The 19,185-nt window shown below is 35.3% G+C and overlaps 1 protein-coding gene across 1 annotated transcript in view; it reads right to left on the reverse strand.

Moving 5' to 3' along the window:
- Positions 1–19,185, reverse strand: part of LOC134842446 (uncharacterized) — a 122,633-nt gene that overhangs the window by 6,755 nt on the left and 96,693 nt on the right. Inside the window, exons 2-4 of the mRNA XM_063858788.1 lie at positions 7,384–7,761; positions 6,284–6,579; positions 5,635–5,986 (exon numbers count right to left, since the gene is read on the reverse strand). Coding sequence (XP_063714858.1) covers positions 5,635–5,986; positions 6,284–6,579; positions 7,384–7,730 — 995 coding nt within the window. The 5' untranslated portion in view covers positions 7,731–7,761. The remainder of the gene's footprint in view (positions 1–5,634; positions 5,987–6,283; positions 6,580–7,383; positions 7,762–19,185) is intronic.

Raw genomic sequence — 19,185 nt, forward strand, 5'->3', positions numbered from 1 at the left:
TTTTGTTGATTTTGCAAGCTCCTTGTAAATTGGACACAAAAAAATTTTTCTGTGAAAATTTACTAGTTGGTAATGGTTTTCAATTTGTGAAATTATTGCTCGATCTGTATTAGCTTTAATATTATGTAATTAACGTGTTTTTAAGTTGTTTGACTGATGGTATTACAAATTTCTTGATTTTTTTAATTTCAATTTTTTTCATATTTTCAGACACTACTTATTTGCATTTCCTTTCTTTCGTGAGCTTTTATACCAGATGTAGCATAAGCCATTTTTCGTTAAATTACAAGATATATCATAATCAAGAGTGATTTTCCAGATTTTTTTGGAAATTGTAAATTTGTTCTTGTTTTTTGAAGTTTTTCAACAAATGAAATATCTGATAGCTGTATTTCTTGTATGTTTCTTCTGGAACAATCAAAGGACAAAGGAGGCGCATTGATTTTTAAAACGTTCTTCAAAAACAGCCTCTGGGGCGGTGCAATTTGAGCTGTGTTTGTTTCGTCATCATTTTTAACAGCGCGTCATTGTAACTAAATTTCAGCTTTGTTTTGGCTCGGCTTGATTAGTTTTAAGTTATTAAATTTTAAAAAAAGGTGCAATAAAATGTGCTGATAAATTGAAAATTGTATTCCCGTATTTCGTTCTGTTTCCATCTTTTTGGTCCTGACATCAAAGAACTACTTCGTAAAGCTTCCCAGATTAGGTCTTTGATGTTTATTATACACCCACAGGTACAAAAGTAATCACATGGTGGCCACTGAAGGGGAACTCATATCCTTTTATGGAGGCGTAACCGAGTTAAACCGCAGCATGAACAGACAGTGATTTCAAATTCTCTGCCATTGTTTTCATTTCGAATTTAGATATCTCTTGATGAGATTAAATTATTAGCCGGCACGATGCAATAAAAGCAAGAGTAGGCAGGTGCTTTCTGACACAAGTATTACGCAATGATTAGGTCATCATCCTACGTAGTCATTTGTCATCGAGAGATTTCAATAATACAGCTATTGTGAGCACTCAAGTTGAAAATGGTCTATAGCCAAGGAAGGCATAATCATAAATGGCTCAAGGGCGGAAATTAAATTGAACTATTGTTTTTTAACCATTGCTTATTTAATATTTATTTGACTCTGATAAGATTCTTTAAAGAACAATTATTCTCATACTTCGAAAATATGAAATTTTGCACAAATTTTCTGACCAGTATTGATTGCAACCGGGTACTAGGCTTTATCCTCCGTAGACAAAGTCACTATAACAGACATGTTTTGTGCATGTTACCATTTTAAATATCTGCCCCCTTCGACATTTTAAGACTCGATTTGTTACAGTTTTTTTTTGCTTTTTTTTATCGGCTTAATAGGTTTGGCCAATGTTATATCGGCTTAGTGGCCTCATACTGCATTTGTTTAACGAATGTAAAAAAATTTTGTGTGCATATGCAGGGGCGGATTTAGGGGGGCGGACGCCCCCTCCCCCTCAGGGATTCGACCCCTGCCGACCCAAAGGGTCCCCCTTTGTACTATTTCGAAATATCCATTTTTGTTGACAGACCCTAAAAACTTTCTAAAGGCGCCTTCAGCGTCAATATACACTATTTAATTTTGAGGGGGGAGCGCGCGCGGAAAAAACGCTATTTGTTGTTAAAATTTTCCAAAAAGTGCCTAAAAACGCCTTTTTTGGCCTGTTTTTTCAAAATTTTGCCTGCGGCGCAGAAAATGTGGCCAAAACTGGGTTTTTTAGTGCTTTTTTTGGGGGGGGGGGGGGCGCTCGAAAAATCAATTTGGTCAACCTAAGAAAAAGGTCGACAAAATTTTCGAGATCCGCCCCTGTGCGTAATTTTTATGTCTTTTTGATTTTTTTTGGGTTAAAGGATTTCTGCTACGGTATTTCTGGCTTTGTCACCGCTTGGATGATAATTTCAGATTGTTTTGTCTTGGCAGTTTGTGTTTCAAAACTAGCTTTATTCATTTTGATCGATTAGTTTTTTCGACATTTACGATTTTTTTTCCTTAACGGCTTTCTGGTTTTGTGTCGGAAGTGGCGCGAAGCTCCGCTTCGTCTCTGTGTAAACTTATGAAATTTAAGTTAGACAATTCTATCATATTGATATCCTACAAGTTCTTCAATTAGCCGTTATGCAAAAAAAAACAGCTTGCTTATTTATGAAGGCTGAAAACTTAATATTTTTAACTTTACTGAAATTTTCCAGGGCTATTTTTCATTAAAAAAAGACTGCTGTTTGTTACTGTATGGGCGCTATTTGTGCCTTGCAGTATACATCAGGCGAACATTATGATCCAGGATTATGTTTTTGAAAAATGTTGCAATGTTTAATTTATCGTAAACAAATAGTTATATTTAATTTTTATGGGTCATACCAGACGCTGACTTTACGAGAACAAAGAGGAAGTTATAGTTGGCATGAATTGTCAAAGAGGGTGATTTTTTATGTATGACAAATTAGTCATCTGCTTAAATAGCTATTTTGTCATATCAGGAATTGTATTTTATTGCTTTCATAAGGGTGCAGGGTTGCATAAAAATCTGATGTATATTCTCGATTGATTTAAATCCGATTTTCATTATTTTACCTAGATTTTTTCAATTTTTATTGGAAACGTCTTTGTTTCAAGAATCAATTAATTGACGCAAAATTACTGATTCAGCATCCGATAGAAGAACACAAGTTACCCATATTTTTCTATTCCCTGTCAATTTCTGAGACTGGAATGGATAAATCCGAAAGTACTGAAAAACTTTTCCAGTTAAAAGTATGCTATGCAGAGCGAAGTACGCAACCAATGTAAATACTGCGAGATCGGTTGTATGTTTACGGCGGCACTCGGCAGGGTAACACAAGGGTTGATTTTTTTTTATTTTTATTCTACGATTAAAATCCGATTTAAATCATTGATTTAAATCAAGTTGATTTTAATCATGCAACCCTGCAAGGGTGTTTAGAAAAAATCCAATTTGTTTTCTCCTTTTTTTATTTAAAAAAAAACTGATGAAACGCTAGAAGATTAATGGAAAGTTTGATTACAAAGGTCAAGAACTCTTTCGAAAGTAATATTTGAGAAGAGAAAGTTGCGCGATTGCAAAGTTTTATTTCTGACTTCAAATAAATCATGGTCTTGTGTAAACATCCAAGTTTGCATGTCAAACATGAAACATCAATCAACAGTCCGCTAATCTCCTACGCCTAATACCACCACCCCACCCGAACGTAACATCCTACGCATTGATTAAGTAGCATCATAACAAAATTGTTTACTCGTGATGCAATTACACTCAACGACTACCAATTTAATACTAACTATAATTATATTTTTTTGGTTCAGTTGAGTTTAGACTATAAAGATGTTTAGTTGGCACCTAGTCACAGTTTGACTTCCCCCTGGAGTAAATACGATCAAACAGCTTGACTTGTAACAACAAGCAAGCAGAGCCAAGACAGCATTTGCTCTGCTCTTTATGCCTCGGGTGAGGCCGGACCATTTTTAAAAGACGGTTGTCACCACGAACCCAGCAGGTTATAAGCCAATGAGCTCTATAAATATCTTAAGTACAGACACATCAACAGAAAATAAGACCATAATCAGCTGTCCTAGATTTTGACCAGGGGCAGGGGCGGATCTAGGATTTTCTCGAGGGGGGGGGCGGATTTTCAAAAAATTTTCCAAAATTTTGACGACCTTTTTTTTTTTTTAGGTCGACCAAATTGATTTTTCGAGCTCTCCCAAAGCACTGTTTTGCCCCTACTTTGGCAAAATTTTGTGCGCCGCAGGCAAATTTTTGAAAAAACAGTCAAAAAAGCCGTTTTTGGGCAATTTTTGAAAAATTTTGACAAAAAAAATCGCGTTTTTTTGGCGCGCGCTCCCCCTCAAAGTTAGTATATATTGGCGCCAAAGGCGCCTTTAGAAAAATTTTAGGGTTGGTCGGCCAAAACTGGATTTCTGAAAAAGTATCAAAGGGGGGACCCTTTGGGTCGGCAGGGGGTCGAATCCCTGAGGGGGGGGGGCGTCCGCCCCCCCCCTAAATCCGCCCCTGACCAGGGGCATATTTTAAACATAATTTTGAAACTTTGTTTTGGGCGACAAGTGGATTAACGAAAGAGGAGTTCATTTCTCCATTTCTTGGTACGATGCTCAACGAAATGTTTATACTCATGCTCCTGAAGGCTGTTTTAACACAAACAGTCCAAATACTTGTCCAAATTGACAAAGAGCCAAGTGCCTAGCTTCATTTCATTAAAAGTTACTTAAACTTATGATTGGTAGCTACGCTGTGCTAACTAATTATTGTTAGTTACCCCCTGCCTGCGCCTTCGCTAGTTTCTTCAGCAAATAAAGTAAATTGGTGCATTCTCTCGTTCTGATCAGCAAAGAGCGTGGCGCTAAGTTTTGATTGATGCGTAGTAACACCACATGACGGTAGTAGTTTCTTACGTTTGTTAATGAAACATTGATCTAGGCACCGTGTTCGGCGCGTGATCTCATGGAGTATAAGTGACTGTCTAGACTGTAAGGCAGACAAAAGAGCAAAAAAACGCCAAAATAGCTTCATTCAAGTTCTAGATTCTAGACTTCAAAGTCGAATGCAGAGGAAGCGGCAGAGTTAAACTGAATTGAAAATGCGCAATTTGTTTTGAGCCTTTCTGAATCTGAACTATGTACCTATGAGTTTCTATGATAGGGGTAATTATAGTGAACAAATAATGCAAGACGAGAATGCAGAATGTAAGTGAGTATTAAAATGTGATCTCTTGGAACCAAAATCGTAAGTGGAATAATATGCGAAATAAAAAAAACAACTTTTTGGTTCTTCAATTCTGTTATTAACTAAACAACTGAACTTAGCTGCTTACTAAAGCGAAGTTCTCAATTTAAGTGTTTCAATGAAACGCGAGATAAAAAATTTTTTGAAAAATATTTTAAAAACAATTCAGTTGCTGAGAAATTATACAAAAGTAAACAAGGATAGCCGGTAATTGTGCAATTAGCACAGAATGTTCGGACCATAGTTTTTTTTCAAATTAGTGTCATTTTTTCAAAAGTTCTGAACGAAAAAATAAAACTTAGGAATCATCGGCAGTCATATTAAAATGGGGCAACTGGAAAACAGTTTTTGTAGAAAAATGACAAGAAAACAAAAAATAAATTGTTAGAAAATTTTTTGAGCTTTGAAGTTTTTGGTTCCACAATTGGCGTTGGAAAACTCCATAAACTAACTTTACTTAAGTGAAATTAAGTTATCACGGCTTAAATTAAGCATAAAAACCGCGTTCACCTTATTAACTTGAAACTAGGCCAAAGTCAAAAATTTGAAACTGGTTTTTCTCGGCACCGTTTTTCTTTTTTTTTGATTTTTTTAATGTCGTTCGAATCACTCGACCCATTCCGATGATTATTTGAGGTACCTGATTTTGCGTGGAAAACCAAAAGAAAAGGAAACTAAAACACGCCTGAATACAAAGCCTTCTCCACATTTTTCAAATGGTCCTATGCTACTCAATTAAACAAGGTTTTCAGATGTTTGCGTAATCTATTTTTTTTGTTTTTGTTCATGTGAGTGCTTGTTGTTTTAATTGATTTCGTGCAAATGTATGATGGAAACAAGACTCACTCGTTCTGTTGGCTTGTCCTGTGTACGATTCTAGGGTTCACCGGCTCGCTAGGTTCAGCCTCTGCAGAAATCGCTTCGAAACTAGACTCCTGGGGATGGTGAATTGTAATGATAACGAGCCCAGGATTGCTTTTCTGTCCATCAGATACGAACACTTTGAGCTCTATTTTAGTGAGACGTTTGAAGTGTTCCATGGGTTGGAACGTGGGTTCCACTCCAGAAGAGAAAGGTCTAGGGCGGGTGGGAGTGGTGTAGTAAGACTCGAGTGAGCTGGCTGCTGTGATCTTACCACTTCGTTGGTCTATAGCGAATCGGTCATCTTTGATGCTGAATCGGAGTCTCGGTATGTCCTCTAAAAATAAATCGAGTTTCAATAAAAAACGTGAATATATTTTGTTCAAGGAAAGAATTGAGTATTCGAGATATTTTATACACCATTGCTAACTCTTGTGCATGATACAAATATCTTTTTGGTTTTGTTGGAGTCTAGATATTAATAACGGAAAGTGCGGGGTTAAGTCTTTTTTGCGAAAGTCCAAGAAATCAAGTGAAGAATTATGAAATGCATGCTTTTCTGAAAATTTTAGAGTAACCCAACTATCGTACTCAAAAGTGAAATTTCGCCTGAATCAAATTAACGACAACTTACCTGTATCTTCGTCGGTCGCCTGTACCTGTGCTATAAACTCGCCAGTCTCCGGAAAATGATCGAACTCAACCTCGATTGTTGGCGGAATAAAAGTGGGAGTGGCTTCATTCTCGTCGAACACATCAGCAATCACGTTAACATAATACTCTTGTATGTTTGTCTGTGTGTTAAACACACTAACTACAAACTTCTCCTGGCTCGTCTTTTCGTAGTCGATTAGTTTGATGAGAGTAATTCGGCCTTCGTTGTCGATGTCGAAATGGGAGTTAGGGTCTCTCATGCTGTATTGGTACGGCCTAAAAATTAATTGACTTCGTGGTATAAGTAATGATTGTTGGGTACCTAAAATTAAGATGGGTCACTGAAGAAAAATGTCTAAGCCATAAAATCTTTGAAAAAGTGGTTCGCAATGTTTACCTGTGTTTTTGAAATTATCACAAGAATGGCGGGACCCATCTTTCATTTTTGCTTTTTGTGGGACCCAGCTATCATGCTTGTACCGACTTCGTTTTTGGAAATTTTCTCGGTGCGGAGAAAAAACCGCCTGAAATATTTGCTTTTTAGACTAATTTCAGGCGAGCTAGGTTTTATAATAATATTGCGCTTTTCTTTAAGCTTTTATTTAAAACTAATTTGCCTCAAGGAAAATTTGGAAATTTTCAAGATTTTTCTTTTGTTTGGTTTTTCTATTTTTTGAATACTAGTTTTCGTCTAGTTCCTCTTGTGACACGAAACACAAAAAAAAACGACACAATTTGGAAATGACAATTTGTGGTCGGAACTTTCAGTGCTAGTTGCACAGCAACCGGCTAATCTTGTTTTTTTTTTGGTAAAATCTATTTTGATCCTGAAAATATGTATGGGTCTCATAAGAAAGCAATTTGCCTTAAATTTCCGAAAATAATTTGTCTAATTGTTTTTTTTTTGCTTTGTATAGCTTTTCTAAGAGACCCAATGTTAAGTGTACCGTTTTTTTGGTAATTTTTTCAGTCGGATTTAATCATCGAATTTTTTTTTTTCGATTTTTGAGCATATCTGAAAAAGTGCAAATTAGTTTTGAAAAAACGTAACGGAGTTCGACATAAAAATAGACTACTTACTGTCCAACCCAACTCATGGAATCCCTCAAACTGTAAACTAGAGAGTTCTCGTGACGGTTCTCCGAGACGTAAAAGTGGGTTTCAACCGTGTTTATTTGATGTTCATTGGGATCCCATGCCTTGACGAAACTCGTAGAAAGACAAAGACAACAGAGAACTGTAATTAAGATGGAGTGAACATTTGTGTAACTCCTGGTTCTCCGAGGACCCGGAGTCTTCGGGTTCATTTGATGGTGAATTTTGACGCTTGAGGGCGTTGTTTGAGAAATGGTGGAAGGCATAAGGAGTTGCTGATGGAACATAGTGCTAGGGTCAAAAATGAAGTCTTCAATTCGCCGGTTTGACATGTTGAAATTGGCAGTTTTTTGAGAGTTGATCCTGTAGGAGTAGTTTCAATTTAGGCTTTAAAATGTGTTCCTATTTCGTAGTACAGTAAACTATCAAGAAGGAATAAGGCCTGTGCCGAGAGACCAGCTACTCAAGTGAAACAAATATCACCTAAATGATTGATCGGGAAAGGGTTTCTGGGCTAAATTTTGTATCATGTTCGAACTTGCTCTGATAAAAATTTCCCCTACTTGTAAACAAAATTGAAGTAATAGTACTACTATAAATGTTGTTTTCTGGATCTATTCTAGCATAAAGTTAGCTATAATGTGGTCGAGTTTTGTTAAAATGATAAAATAGTCTGAAAGATAACGAATGAAATTCACTTAATTTCATTTTCAGCGAATGAAAAGGCGAGACTTAGATTTACGTGTTATCTAATATGACCGCCGTATTTTAGCGTAAAAACATTCCCAGCTTACAAAGTATGGAAAAATGGGACCTAACAAACAATTTGGAGGAATAAAATAATGAGTAATACGGACAAAAATTCTTGTGATTTTTTATCAGTTCGCTATAAAAATTCAAAAGAAGGAAGGAATGACAAACAAACTGCAACGTGCGAGAATGCTAAAAACACAAACTGAAAAATAAGCAATCAACTGTTTTTGCTCTGCTGTTTGTTCGCAGAACATTTTTCGACTAGAAAAATTCAAGTCTTTTATGGCATTTACCGCTCGGAGCAGGAAATAGAAAAACTAGTTGTTGAATTTTTTATTGAATAAAAGATCTCCCAAACAATAAGAGGCAACTTTGTATCATTTTCTTGCTCAGACTGGCTGACTCTGAAAAGTAAAAGCGGTTTGCTGCAGTTTGAAAAAGAAGTAAAACAATAAACTAGTTTTCTAAAAACCAGAAAATTAAAATCAAGGGTTTTTGATAGCACACTATGGCACAGCACATTATCATTAAAAATGGGTTAATCGCGTTAACAAAACTTACTCTAATCTTGACTCGTGTAAACAAAACTTGCCGCGTTCCAAGACATTCAGCGCAAACGGGTTAAAAAGGCAATAACACAGCAACACTTTTTTGTTTGTTTGCACATTGTCTGTTATGTTATCCAAAATCCAAAATAATTCAGTTGATAGGGCACTCAATGAAACAACATTGGCTAATTAGCGTCACCCGAAAAGCTCAAACAAAGCGGAAAAAAGGCCCCTTCAGTTTGTTCTCAAGAAGTTCTTAGCAGCCCATTGAGATTATTTTTCTCAGCAGGTACATAATTCTACTCTCAAAAATCTTAATTTAAGGAATACAGAAGTCTGTGGTCATTTTTGATCCGTTTTGTTGATGAAAGCTAATGCATATAACAAAACTCAGTAATTTTTTGGTTTTCAACATATGAATATATAATAGCATCAGGGGTTAGTGCCGGTTTCCAACAAATGAGAAATGCATCTCAAAATACATTCTTGGACGATGGAATCTGCTAGCGCGCAATGATATTTTTTACAGTTGTAACGAACTCTGTCACCACAAATTTCCAGAGCATAACTTTTACCTAATTTACAGAGATTTCAGATCTGAGGACTTACGGATTCAACTGGCTTGCGAGGAGCTTAATTGGAGATTTTCAGCATATGTGAGAGATTGCTGATAAGGAAAGGATCAAGTTCGAGCGCTAAAATTATTTCAAATTAAGGAGTGTCCAAACAAAACTTATGTTGAATTATCGAACAGCCATAAATGATAGTACCGAGTCTTGAAGCTCTCTTGAACGAAAGCCCGGCTACCTAAAGAAGGTTTAGTTAGGCTTTAGTGGGGGATTGGGACGCTTATCTTTCTTGTTTGTTTATCTCTATGTGCTTGCTTAATATCGAAATCGGTCTGCTATTAGCAGTGACCAATTTTACTCAGTTTACTATTTGACTAATGTCACTTCACGCTGAAACATGTCGAGGAGTCCTCATTGATGATCTGATTTAGACCAAGATCATAAATCTATCTACTAATATCGAACTCGAAGTCAATAACGGTGGTTAACTGAGTACCAAATATGGCAATGATATTGAAAGGGAGATGACACGCCATCATGTCTACATATGTGAATAAAAATGGTACTGAAGTTTAGCTCAAGTACAAATGAGTGTGCTCATAACGGTGGAACGCAGTAAAACAATTATCAAATTTATAGTGAATTATAAAACACGTGTTACCTTTCCCGTTTAAATTATATTGAATGAAACTCCAGTTTTTAAGATCTACAAAAATTTCGAACGTTAGCTAATAAAACAGATGGAATACAATAGTCGTGGAAACCAAGACAAAATAGCCAAACAATGATGTCAGAATGTCACAGATTTCTAGAATAAAAAAACTTAGCCAAAATTTAAAATAATTTAATCTTACGGTCATCCGGCTGCAGAAAAAATATTCGATATAAGATTTGCCCTAATTTTAGAGAAAAAATACTTAGCTTCGTGTAGAATCGACAAAAACAGCCCGTTGCGCTGCAGCTAGCACAGAATGTAGCTACTTCACTATTTTTTTGTTAAAATTTAATGTGAATTAGGGCGGAGCCTTGAACGATCCGACTACCGTCCAACTTTTTTGAAACAGTTTTTGAAAACAATAATTGAAAACAACTGATGAAACTTTCAACAAAATGGAAAGAAAAAAAATCAGATTTTTTCAAATAATCACCCCACGCTATGCGAAGTACGAGAGATGTTCATAGCATCCGTTAAAGTATTAATAACACCAAATATTTTGCCTCAATTTAATTTGAAACGATTTATGAGTGGATTACATAGCGGATTGCATAAAATCTCGCGCGTTAATTGTCGGAAAATAGCCAAATTGGCAATTTTGAAACCTCAGCAAGACTGCTCCTATACTAAGGCAAAACCCTAAATATTCTGACAATGTTCCCGACTAAATATTCGGACTAAAAATTCATCGCACGGTTATGTGAACTACAAAGGGTTGTATTTAGCATTTGTCCTAATTTTGAGACCAAGTAGTTTAGAACGCATTAACATTGAGAGCTAATAGTAACTCGAAACGCATTGATCTGCTGCTTACGCGTGTTATAAAAACGCAAAATATGGCGCGTTATTTATCACAAATTGGCCAAATTAGCAATTTTCAAAACTCCCCTAAATTAAAACAAGACTGCTCGTATCAGGGCGAAGCCCTGAATGTTCCGACTGCCTTTTAAGGTTTTATGAAGCAGTAATAACATTTAAAAAATAAATAAAATAAAATGAAACTTTTTTTTCTAAAATTTGAAATATTTTTAATGAAAATCATCCCCCCACACGCCATATAAAGTACAAAAGGATAGACTTCGCTCCTTGTAACAAATCAATTATGGCAATTAAGCTTCTTTCAACCAATTTGGAACAATTTTAAGACGCTTAACTCTCCGCTTGCGCGTTAATAGCGCGAAATACATCGCGCGTTAATTGTCCCAAATTGGGCAAAATTGCAATCTTTAAACCCCCATAACTTTACGAAAAATGATCACATGTGAAATATCTTTTCAAATTTGAACTCAGGACAACAATAGCTTTCGAACGATATAAAAAAATTCTGTCAACAATGGTTAGTTAAAAAGTCTAAATTTGTCTGAAGAAAAAAACCCACCCCGACACAAATATTCCGTTACTTTCGAAAGTCGGAACAAAAAAATAATCTCCGGTTACAAATACATTTGAGCTTCAAAATATAAAATCCTTCATCTGGCTTAAAATTTTCCTGTAAGCATTGTTTAGTGAAAAAATTAGAAATTGACTGGTTAAAAAACTGGCCCAAGCATGAACACTCTGTCTTCTTCGAATGTCGGAACAATTACTTTTCAAAAAGAGGTCATTTTCTTCTCTAAGTTAATTTCGATTATTTAATTAGTCATATTGAACAAAATTGTTTCTTTCTACCACTTGGAAGCCAGTGATGTCCTAAGTTGAAACTTGAAAAGATAATTTACTTTTGAAAAGTTATTGTTCCGACTTTCGAAGAAAACCGAGTGTTTATGCTTGGGCCAGTTTTTTATCCAGTCAAATTTCCCAGGAATATGGGGAAATAAGAGAAACGGCCTATGCTTAGACAGACTGCAGAGCCTTTCTTAGATCCCCAACAAATCAGGGAAACGCCAATTATTATTTTATAAGCTGAACCTTATGATTTTATTAAATTAGAAAATAATATTTCCAAAACTGAACTTCAATGAGCAACAAGTTGCTAGCAAAATCAATATCCGAAAAACTTTATTTCCAATTTTACCTTCTAACCTTGCTATTAATATTTGAAAAATTAACATTTGAAAAAACAATATCTCTAAATTTAGTTTTTAACCCTGCAAAAATGTCTGTTAAAAGTGTGATAGCTTTTAAAAATCGGTTGATTGTCTAAAAAAGGAAATATAATACCAAAAACCGGTAATGACAAGTTATATTAGTCCATGTGCAATAAAATTACGAGAGACAAATGTTGGTAGTCCATGTGCCATAGGAAAAAAAGTACAGTGTACCATATTTTTAACGAAAAAAGTCTAGTAGCTGGTATCAATATCTTTTAGAAGTCTAGCTACTAGACTTCTTCCCGTTTGACGGCACATGGACCATCAATAGACTTGTTCATTTCAAAAGACGATTTTGAGCATGTTTACAGTTTAAATACCCTTTTCATTTAATTTTTTCTCTATCTTGGTGGTAAATTTGATTGAGTAAATATTTTTTTGTATATTTGAAAAAAGATACATTATTTTGTTTAATTTGTATAATTTTTTATAACCGTTTTCACCGTTTTTTGCTCATAAACATTTTTTTTTGCTCACAAAAGTTTGACTGATGTTAATCTAGTTTAGTTGTTCAAATTGCACGATAGTAGTTCCTTTTGAGTCGCTTCACGGGCGAGTTTAATTTTTCATGCTTGGGAGGAGTTAAAACGTCAAGTTTCAATTTAGTTATTCATCCTTTTAACCAAATCAACAATCTGGTACCCTATTCTGTTTACAATATGCGATTGTAATATAAAACTGTAATAAATCTAACTTTTTGGATAACTTTCAACTTTTTTTGGTTCAGTAATTTTTGCTAACTTTTTGTCGTCTGGCTGGCCGTGTTATTTTGTGATGTAACGCAAGCGTTCCAAAGCTCAGCTTCGTTTCTGACTTAAAGATGTTTTCGTAGTTTTCAAAACTTTGATTGATTGTCTACAAGGAGGCATACACAGAGGCGAATTAGAGCTTCGTAACACTTGCAATTCAAATAAGAAATTGAGAATGCATTACAAAATATTGAAAAGATACAAAGAAGGAAGCTTTTTTTCAAAATAGTTAAGCTGAAATTATAATTAAAAAAACTCTGTTTACAAAAACTTCAGCCCTAACAAGCATCGTAAATCCATGATCGAACGGCAACTACGGTGAAAAACTTGGGTCGACCCTCGTTAAGCCAAAAACTAAACTGTATTTAGAAACAAAATTTATGCTATAATTTTTTGAAATAAAATTTTTAAGACTCATACCCACATGAGACAGGCATAAGACTTAAAAGCAACTCGCTCTTGAAATTGCGCAACAAAAATTGACTTGCGATACAATTTCAAAAAAAACAAGCCAGAAAAAGAACTTTAAAAGGACCGAAAAAAACTATCTAAAAAGTTTTCAGATCTTTGTCTTGGATAAGCGGCCATAACAATGATCAATTAACGAGCAGTAACTAAAATTAAAAAACATGGGTCGACCCTCGTTAAGTCGAATAAAAAATTCATCCTGTAACTGGCAAAAGCATTGAAGACAATTCACCTTTGAAACTGAGCAACATAAATCGACCAAGCCGATATAACATACACCGAACCCGTTTTAGAAAAAAATCAGAAAAAATATGAATTGTTAAAAATCAGAGTTGGTAAATGCACAAACTAGATTATTTTTCAATCATTATAGTAACAATTTGAATCAAAAACTTAAAACCCCAGTTTTGAAGAAGCGCTTGAAAAACATGCCAGCAAATTATCCTCAAAGTTTTTCAAAAGGCGTAAAGCTTTTCAAAAGCGTAAGTCTTTGGCACCAATATTTACTAATTTTGAGTGTGAAGCGCGCGCCGAAAAAACAAGATTGTTTGGTCAATATTTTCCAAAAACGTCTTTTGTGTCCTGTTTATTTCAAAATTTTGCCTGCGGCTTTTTAGTGCTTTGGGAGAGCTCGGAAAATCATTACAGTCGACCAAAAAAAAGTCGAAATTTTTTTTTGAAAATCCGTCACCCCTCTCTCAAAAAAGTCCTGGATCTGCCCCTGTGGTAGTGATAGCTGAAATAGCAGGTATCACGTGAAAGTAACAGGCGCAAAAATAAAGCTTCGCTCACGAATGAGTGCCCGCACTCAGTAAAAAGAGAAAATAATAGATTATAATGGATTTTCATTGTCAGTCTCCATAAATTGCAACAAAAAAGAGATAATAATCGATTAAAAATGGATTAAAATGTTACTATTTTTCAAAACAAAAAACCCATTATAATCGATTTTTTTTTGAAAAAATAATTTCTGAAATTTTATTGAATTATAATCCATTTTGATCGATCATAATCCATCTTTTTTTTTCAAAAAACGTCATCGCTTCATTTTGTTTTATTTTTGTTTTGTTTTGTGTGCTTTTCAGTTGGTTTCTTTTCTTACTGTTTACTGTTTACTCTTCACTTTCTTACTGTTTACTGCAAGGATGGATTTAGGGGGGGGGGCGGCGGACGCTTTTTTTAGGGATTCTACCCCCTGCTTACCTAAAGAGTTCCCCCTTTGTACTGTTTTGAGATATCCATATTTGGTGACGAACCCTTTGACCTTTGGCGCCAATAAAAACTAATTTTGAGGGTAGCGCGCGCCAGTTTTTGGCTTGTTTTTTCAAAAGTTTGCCTGCGGCGCGCAATATTTGGCCAAAACAAGGTCTTTTAAGTACTTTGGGAGAGCTCGGAAAATCAATTTGGTCGATCTAGAAAAAGGACGATTAGTTAATATTAAAAAAGTTATCAATACAATGGATGATAAATCGTTTAAGCATCTAAAATTTGCGCTCATAGTTAATTATAATTTTGGTAAAAGTACAGTTATAATTATAATACGATCTATTATTATCTCTTTTTACTGAGCGCGGGGTGCTACGTTTGGCCCCTCTTAAATTTAGTGGCACATTTTGCCCCTCACACATTTCGCCCCTCACACATTTCGCCCCTAATAATTTCACACATTTCGTACTAACTTATTACACACGTTTCACCCCTAACTTATTACGCAGTTAATTAACCTCCGCTTTCTTAGTTTATGATTTGAAGGGAGAAATGTGTGTGGGGCGAAATGTGTGAATACTCGCATGAACGTAGCTCAGTCTGGAATGTAACTCAGTCAATAACCGAACCGGACAATGCTTAGACAGGCTGGATAGCCTTTCATGTATCCTCTGCGAATCACAATTAATTTTTGTTACAAGTTAAGGTTTATTCATCAAAAATGAAGGGGGATATAGGTCTTCATTTCATTTTGTTCACCTCTTTTCTGGCTGGATAACCTTGCCTTACCCTGAAACAACGAATCGGAAACATGATAGGAACAGCATTTCGAGAAACACTTTGGAACAATACTTCTTGATTAGAAAGGATTTCATCATTACCCGTAGACCTGAAAAGTGAAAAAAGATTGATCAACAATCACTTCCTTTCCATTTCTTTCCTTAGTTCGGAGCTGAACGTTAGTTTTGATTTCTGTTGAGGCGCAGTCAATTTTTGTAAAATCACTATTTTAGTATTTAAGAGAGAGCTAGATGTTGGTTATTTCAGAATATATTCTTTTTTAATTTTGATCCAAATTTACTCTCCAAATATACCTGAGAAAATTTGGCGTGTTAGTTTAAGTTATGTCTGGGATAGATAAATAGAAACCACAAGGCATTGAAACAGAAATCAGCAGTTGGAAAAGTAATAAACTGAGGGGAAACTTACCTAATCTGAAGTTAGTTAAGCGTAAACACCTGGTTCATTTACCAGCGAAAAGCGCAATAAACAAAGTCAAATATGGGACTAAAATGGTATTGTTATTTATAACGGACCAAATATATTGAACAGAAATCAGTCATGAATCTACAATCCGCGCTTCAAAGGGGATCTATAAGACCTACATAACATATGGGAATCAAATAACTACCACAAAAGACTGGCAACATAGCCCCAGGATTAGTTTTCTCCCCAAGATTCCAAAAATGCATTGAGTTATAGGAGAAGTTGGTACTAAAACTGAATAGTCAGCTGTGGGGTTTCCTTATAAGGTACTTTACCTCAAAGAAGGAACTACAGGAGGAAAACGTGGCACACATATATGCTAACTAATCTAACGTAAAGATATTAAACAATCTACAACTGAAGAGGACAGTAGTGGTGCTATTTCGGCTTTTTTCAAAACTTGTATTATGATTTCTTCTCGTGTTTTCTTACTTCTTACTTTGGTGAGAAGTTCTTGATGAAAATTCTGATAAAATTTCTTCTCAACATGTCTTCTCAACATGCTTAAAAATGTCTTCTCAACATGCAGGTGAATGCAAAATGGGTTAAGATGAGGTTCAAAAATGACTTTTGCAGATGTTACAGGTAGCAGGTCATATCCTATTTGAAAAAGTCTACGACATACACGCTTCGACGGGCTCAACCTTAGTTGGCTACCTGCGACTTTCTTGACCGTACACAATCAAAATGATAAATTCATGAAATAGAAAAAATGAAAAACGAAATTGTTTTTCTCGTCCCAGCCAGAATGCTATTTTACTGCGGTATAATTACTAGCAAAACTTTCCGATTTTCTGGCTTGCTCTGCTTTTTTTTGAAAGCAAAAAAAAAATTATCACTGACAGGTCAACCCGGGCAGCAAATATGCTTTGTAATAGAGTGCGGATGAGCGGGTTAATGTATTATTATTTTTTCGTTTTATACTGTTTTTGTTATACAATAATCAAAATCAATAATAACAAATCTGTTCGGTCCTGACACATAATTGAAAATTACTAGGAGGCCATAGCATATTTGCAAGGGTCTACAACATACACGTTTCGACGGGCACAACCGTAATTGTTTCCCAGCAATTTTCTCGACCGTACACAAGGAAAAAAATAAGTATATGAAGAAGAAAAAATTAAAAAATGAAAGTGTTTTTCACGTCCCAGCCAGAATACCATTTTACTGCGGTATAATTACTAACAAAACATTTCGATTTTCTGGTTTAATCTATTTTTTTTGAAAGCATATTATAGTTATTGATGACAGGTCAAACCGTGTAGTAAATGTGTTTTGTATTAGACTTTGCAACCTGGGCAGCAAACGTGTTTTCTCTGAGACTTCGGAGTTGCGGGCTCATGTAACATTCTTTTTGTTATTTTATACTGCTTTTGTTTTACAACAATCAAAAGTATCTGTTCGGTTCTGAAAAATAATTTTATTTTACTAGCAGGTCATAGCATATTTGCAAAAGTCTACAATATACACATTTCGACGGGCTTAACCGTAGTTGGTTACCTGTGACTTTCTTGACCCTACACAATGAAAAAGATAAATATACGAAGTAGAAAAAAAGAGAAATGAAATTGTTTTTCTCGTCCCAGCCAGAATACTATTTTACTGCGGTATAATTACTATCAAAACTTTTCGATTTTTTGGCATACCTGCTTTTCTTGAAAGCATGATTTAGTTATCAATGACAGGTCAACCCGGGCAGCAAATGTGTTTTGTAATAGTTTTTGCAACCTGGGCAGCAAATGTGTTTGCTATTAGACTTCGGACTTGCGGCTAATTTAACATTTTTCCCCTTTTATACTGCTTTGTTATACATTAATCAAAGTAATTAAAAAATCTGTTCGGCCCTGACAAACATTTTGTATTTTCCGGCAGGTCATAGCAAAAACGCAATCAAAATGAGTTTATTTCTTTGATTCCTTGAGGGCGGCCCTTGGGTGGGTCGTGGTGATCCATTGATGATTCATCATTATTTGTCACATCGAGTGTTTTGAATTTCTCCTCGGCAAAAAGAACAGGTAAATTTTCTCTTACAAATATACTTCAGGTTATTTTTTAGTTTTTTCTGTCTCCGTAAAAGTTGACAATCCTAACTTTTTTTTCGGATTTCAGCGAAAAACTTATCACTCATCCCAAACCAATGAGTTTATGAAACAAATCATAGAAGAGTGCATGGAACACAGAGTCCAATCCACAAAAACCTTGAGAAAATGCTTTTCGCCAGTGATTGTTTGAAAGGTTGTTAGAATTCGAACTGTCGAGCAAGTAAACTCATAGTTGTCTCATGATGTTTGCAATAGGTGCTGCTATAAATTCTCAGTCCTTCAATGTGGATAGTTATTTAATTTTGTCTCTAATTGCATTAATGTGCCCATATTGGCATCTATTTTCTGTTTGAGGTCTGACATTTTATCTTCTGATGCAAAATGATAACACAGGATTTTTATAACCATCCGTTTTAATCGTCTCAACTTTTAATGTTCTCGCCCTTGATTTCTTAAATGCAATCGATTTTTATGATGAATTTTTGGCATTCTTCTCCTTTATGCACCTTCTGTGGTAGCGGATTTTAGTATGAAAGTTTTTTGCCATGATTAATTTTTAATTGATGATAATCAAAACCGAACTCCATGATCAGAACTGTAGCTTGTTCTATCATCAAGAGAAAATTATTTTCAGTTATTTTAACTTGCATTGCGTCTATGACCTCCTTTAATTGCTGTATGTATTTTTAACTGCCAGTTTTTCATGAGGTTTGATCCTTGAAATGTTGCATGTCTCATTTGTGTTGGCTTTCTTTGTGAAGTAGTTGATCCTTGAGATGTTGCATGTATGATTCGTTCTGCTAAATTTATTGTGACACAATTGACATAGTTGACCAATGCGTCTATGGTGCGCTAGATATGTTGCAAGTCTCATTTGTGTTGCCCATTTTTTCGTGACATATTTGATATTTTGGGAATTCAATAAAATTGTCTAACTGGTCTGTAGTTAATGGTTTCACTCCATCTGATGCCTCTGAAATTTTCATGCACAGGGCTTTATTTTCTCTGGATGTTTAATTTCTCGTTTGTATTCGATTTGGGGGTGTGAAAGCTGTGATAACAGTGAAGATTGAACATCTAATGGCAAGTGCATTGACAAGTGTCATAGCAGAGGCTCATGAGCTGTTACTGTGTTCTTGAGAAGTTCTGCCTTATACAAGGAAAGAAGTTCTGCTGTTGGAATAAGTGGCGACAACCTATCCTGTGAGCTAACTTGCTTATTCACTACACTGCTCAGTATTGTCAAAAGTGATTCTTGTTTCACCAGTTAGGTCGGCAGTCGCCTTTAAAGGGTGTTGGTATACATGTCATAAAATCTTCTACATCGACTTTTTCTACAAACTTAGCAACAAGCAATGTATTGTTTACATTGTCTTTT

The sequence above is a fragment of the Symsagittifera roscoffensis genome, chromosome 3 (genome assembly GCF_963678635.1).
Source record: "Symsagittifera roscoffensis chromosome 3, txSymRosc1.1, whole genome shotgun sequence".
Classification (NCBI taxonomy): domain Eukaryota; kingdom Metazoa; phylum Xenacoelomorpha; order Acoela; family Convolutidae; genus Symsagittifera; species Symsagittifera roscoffensis.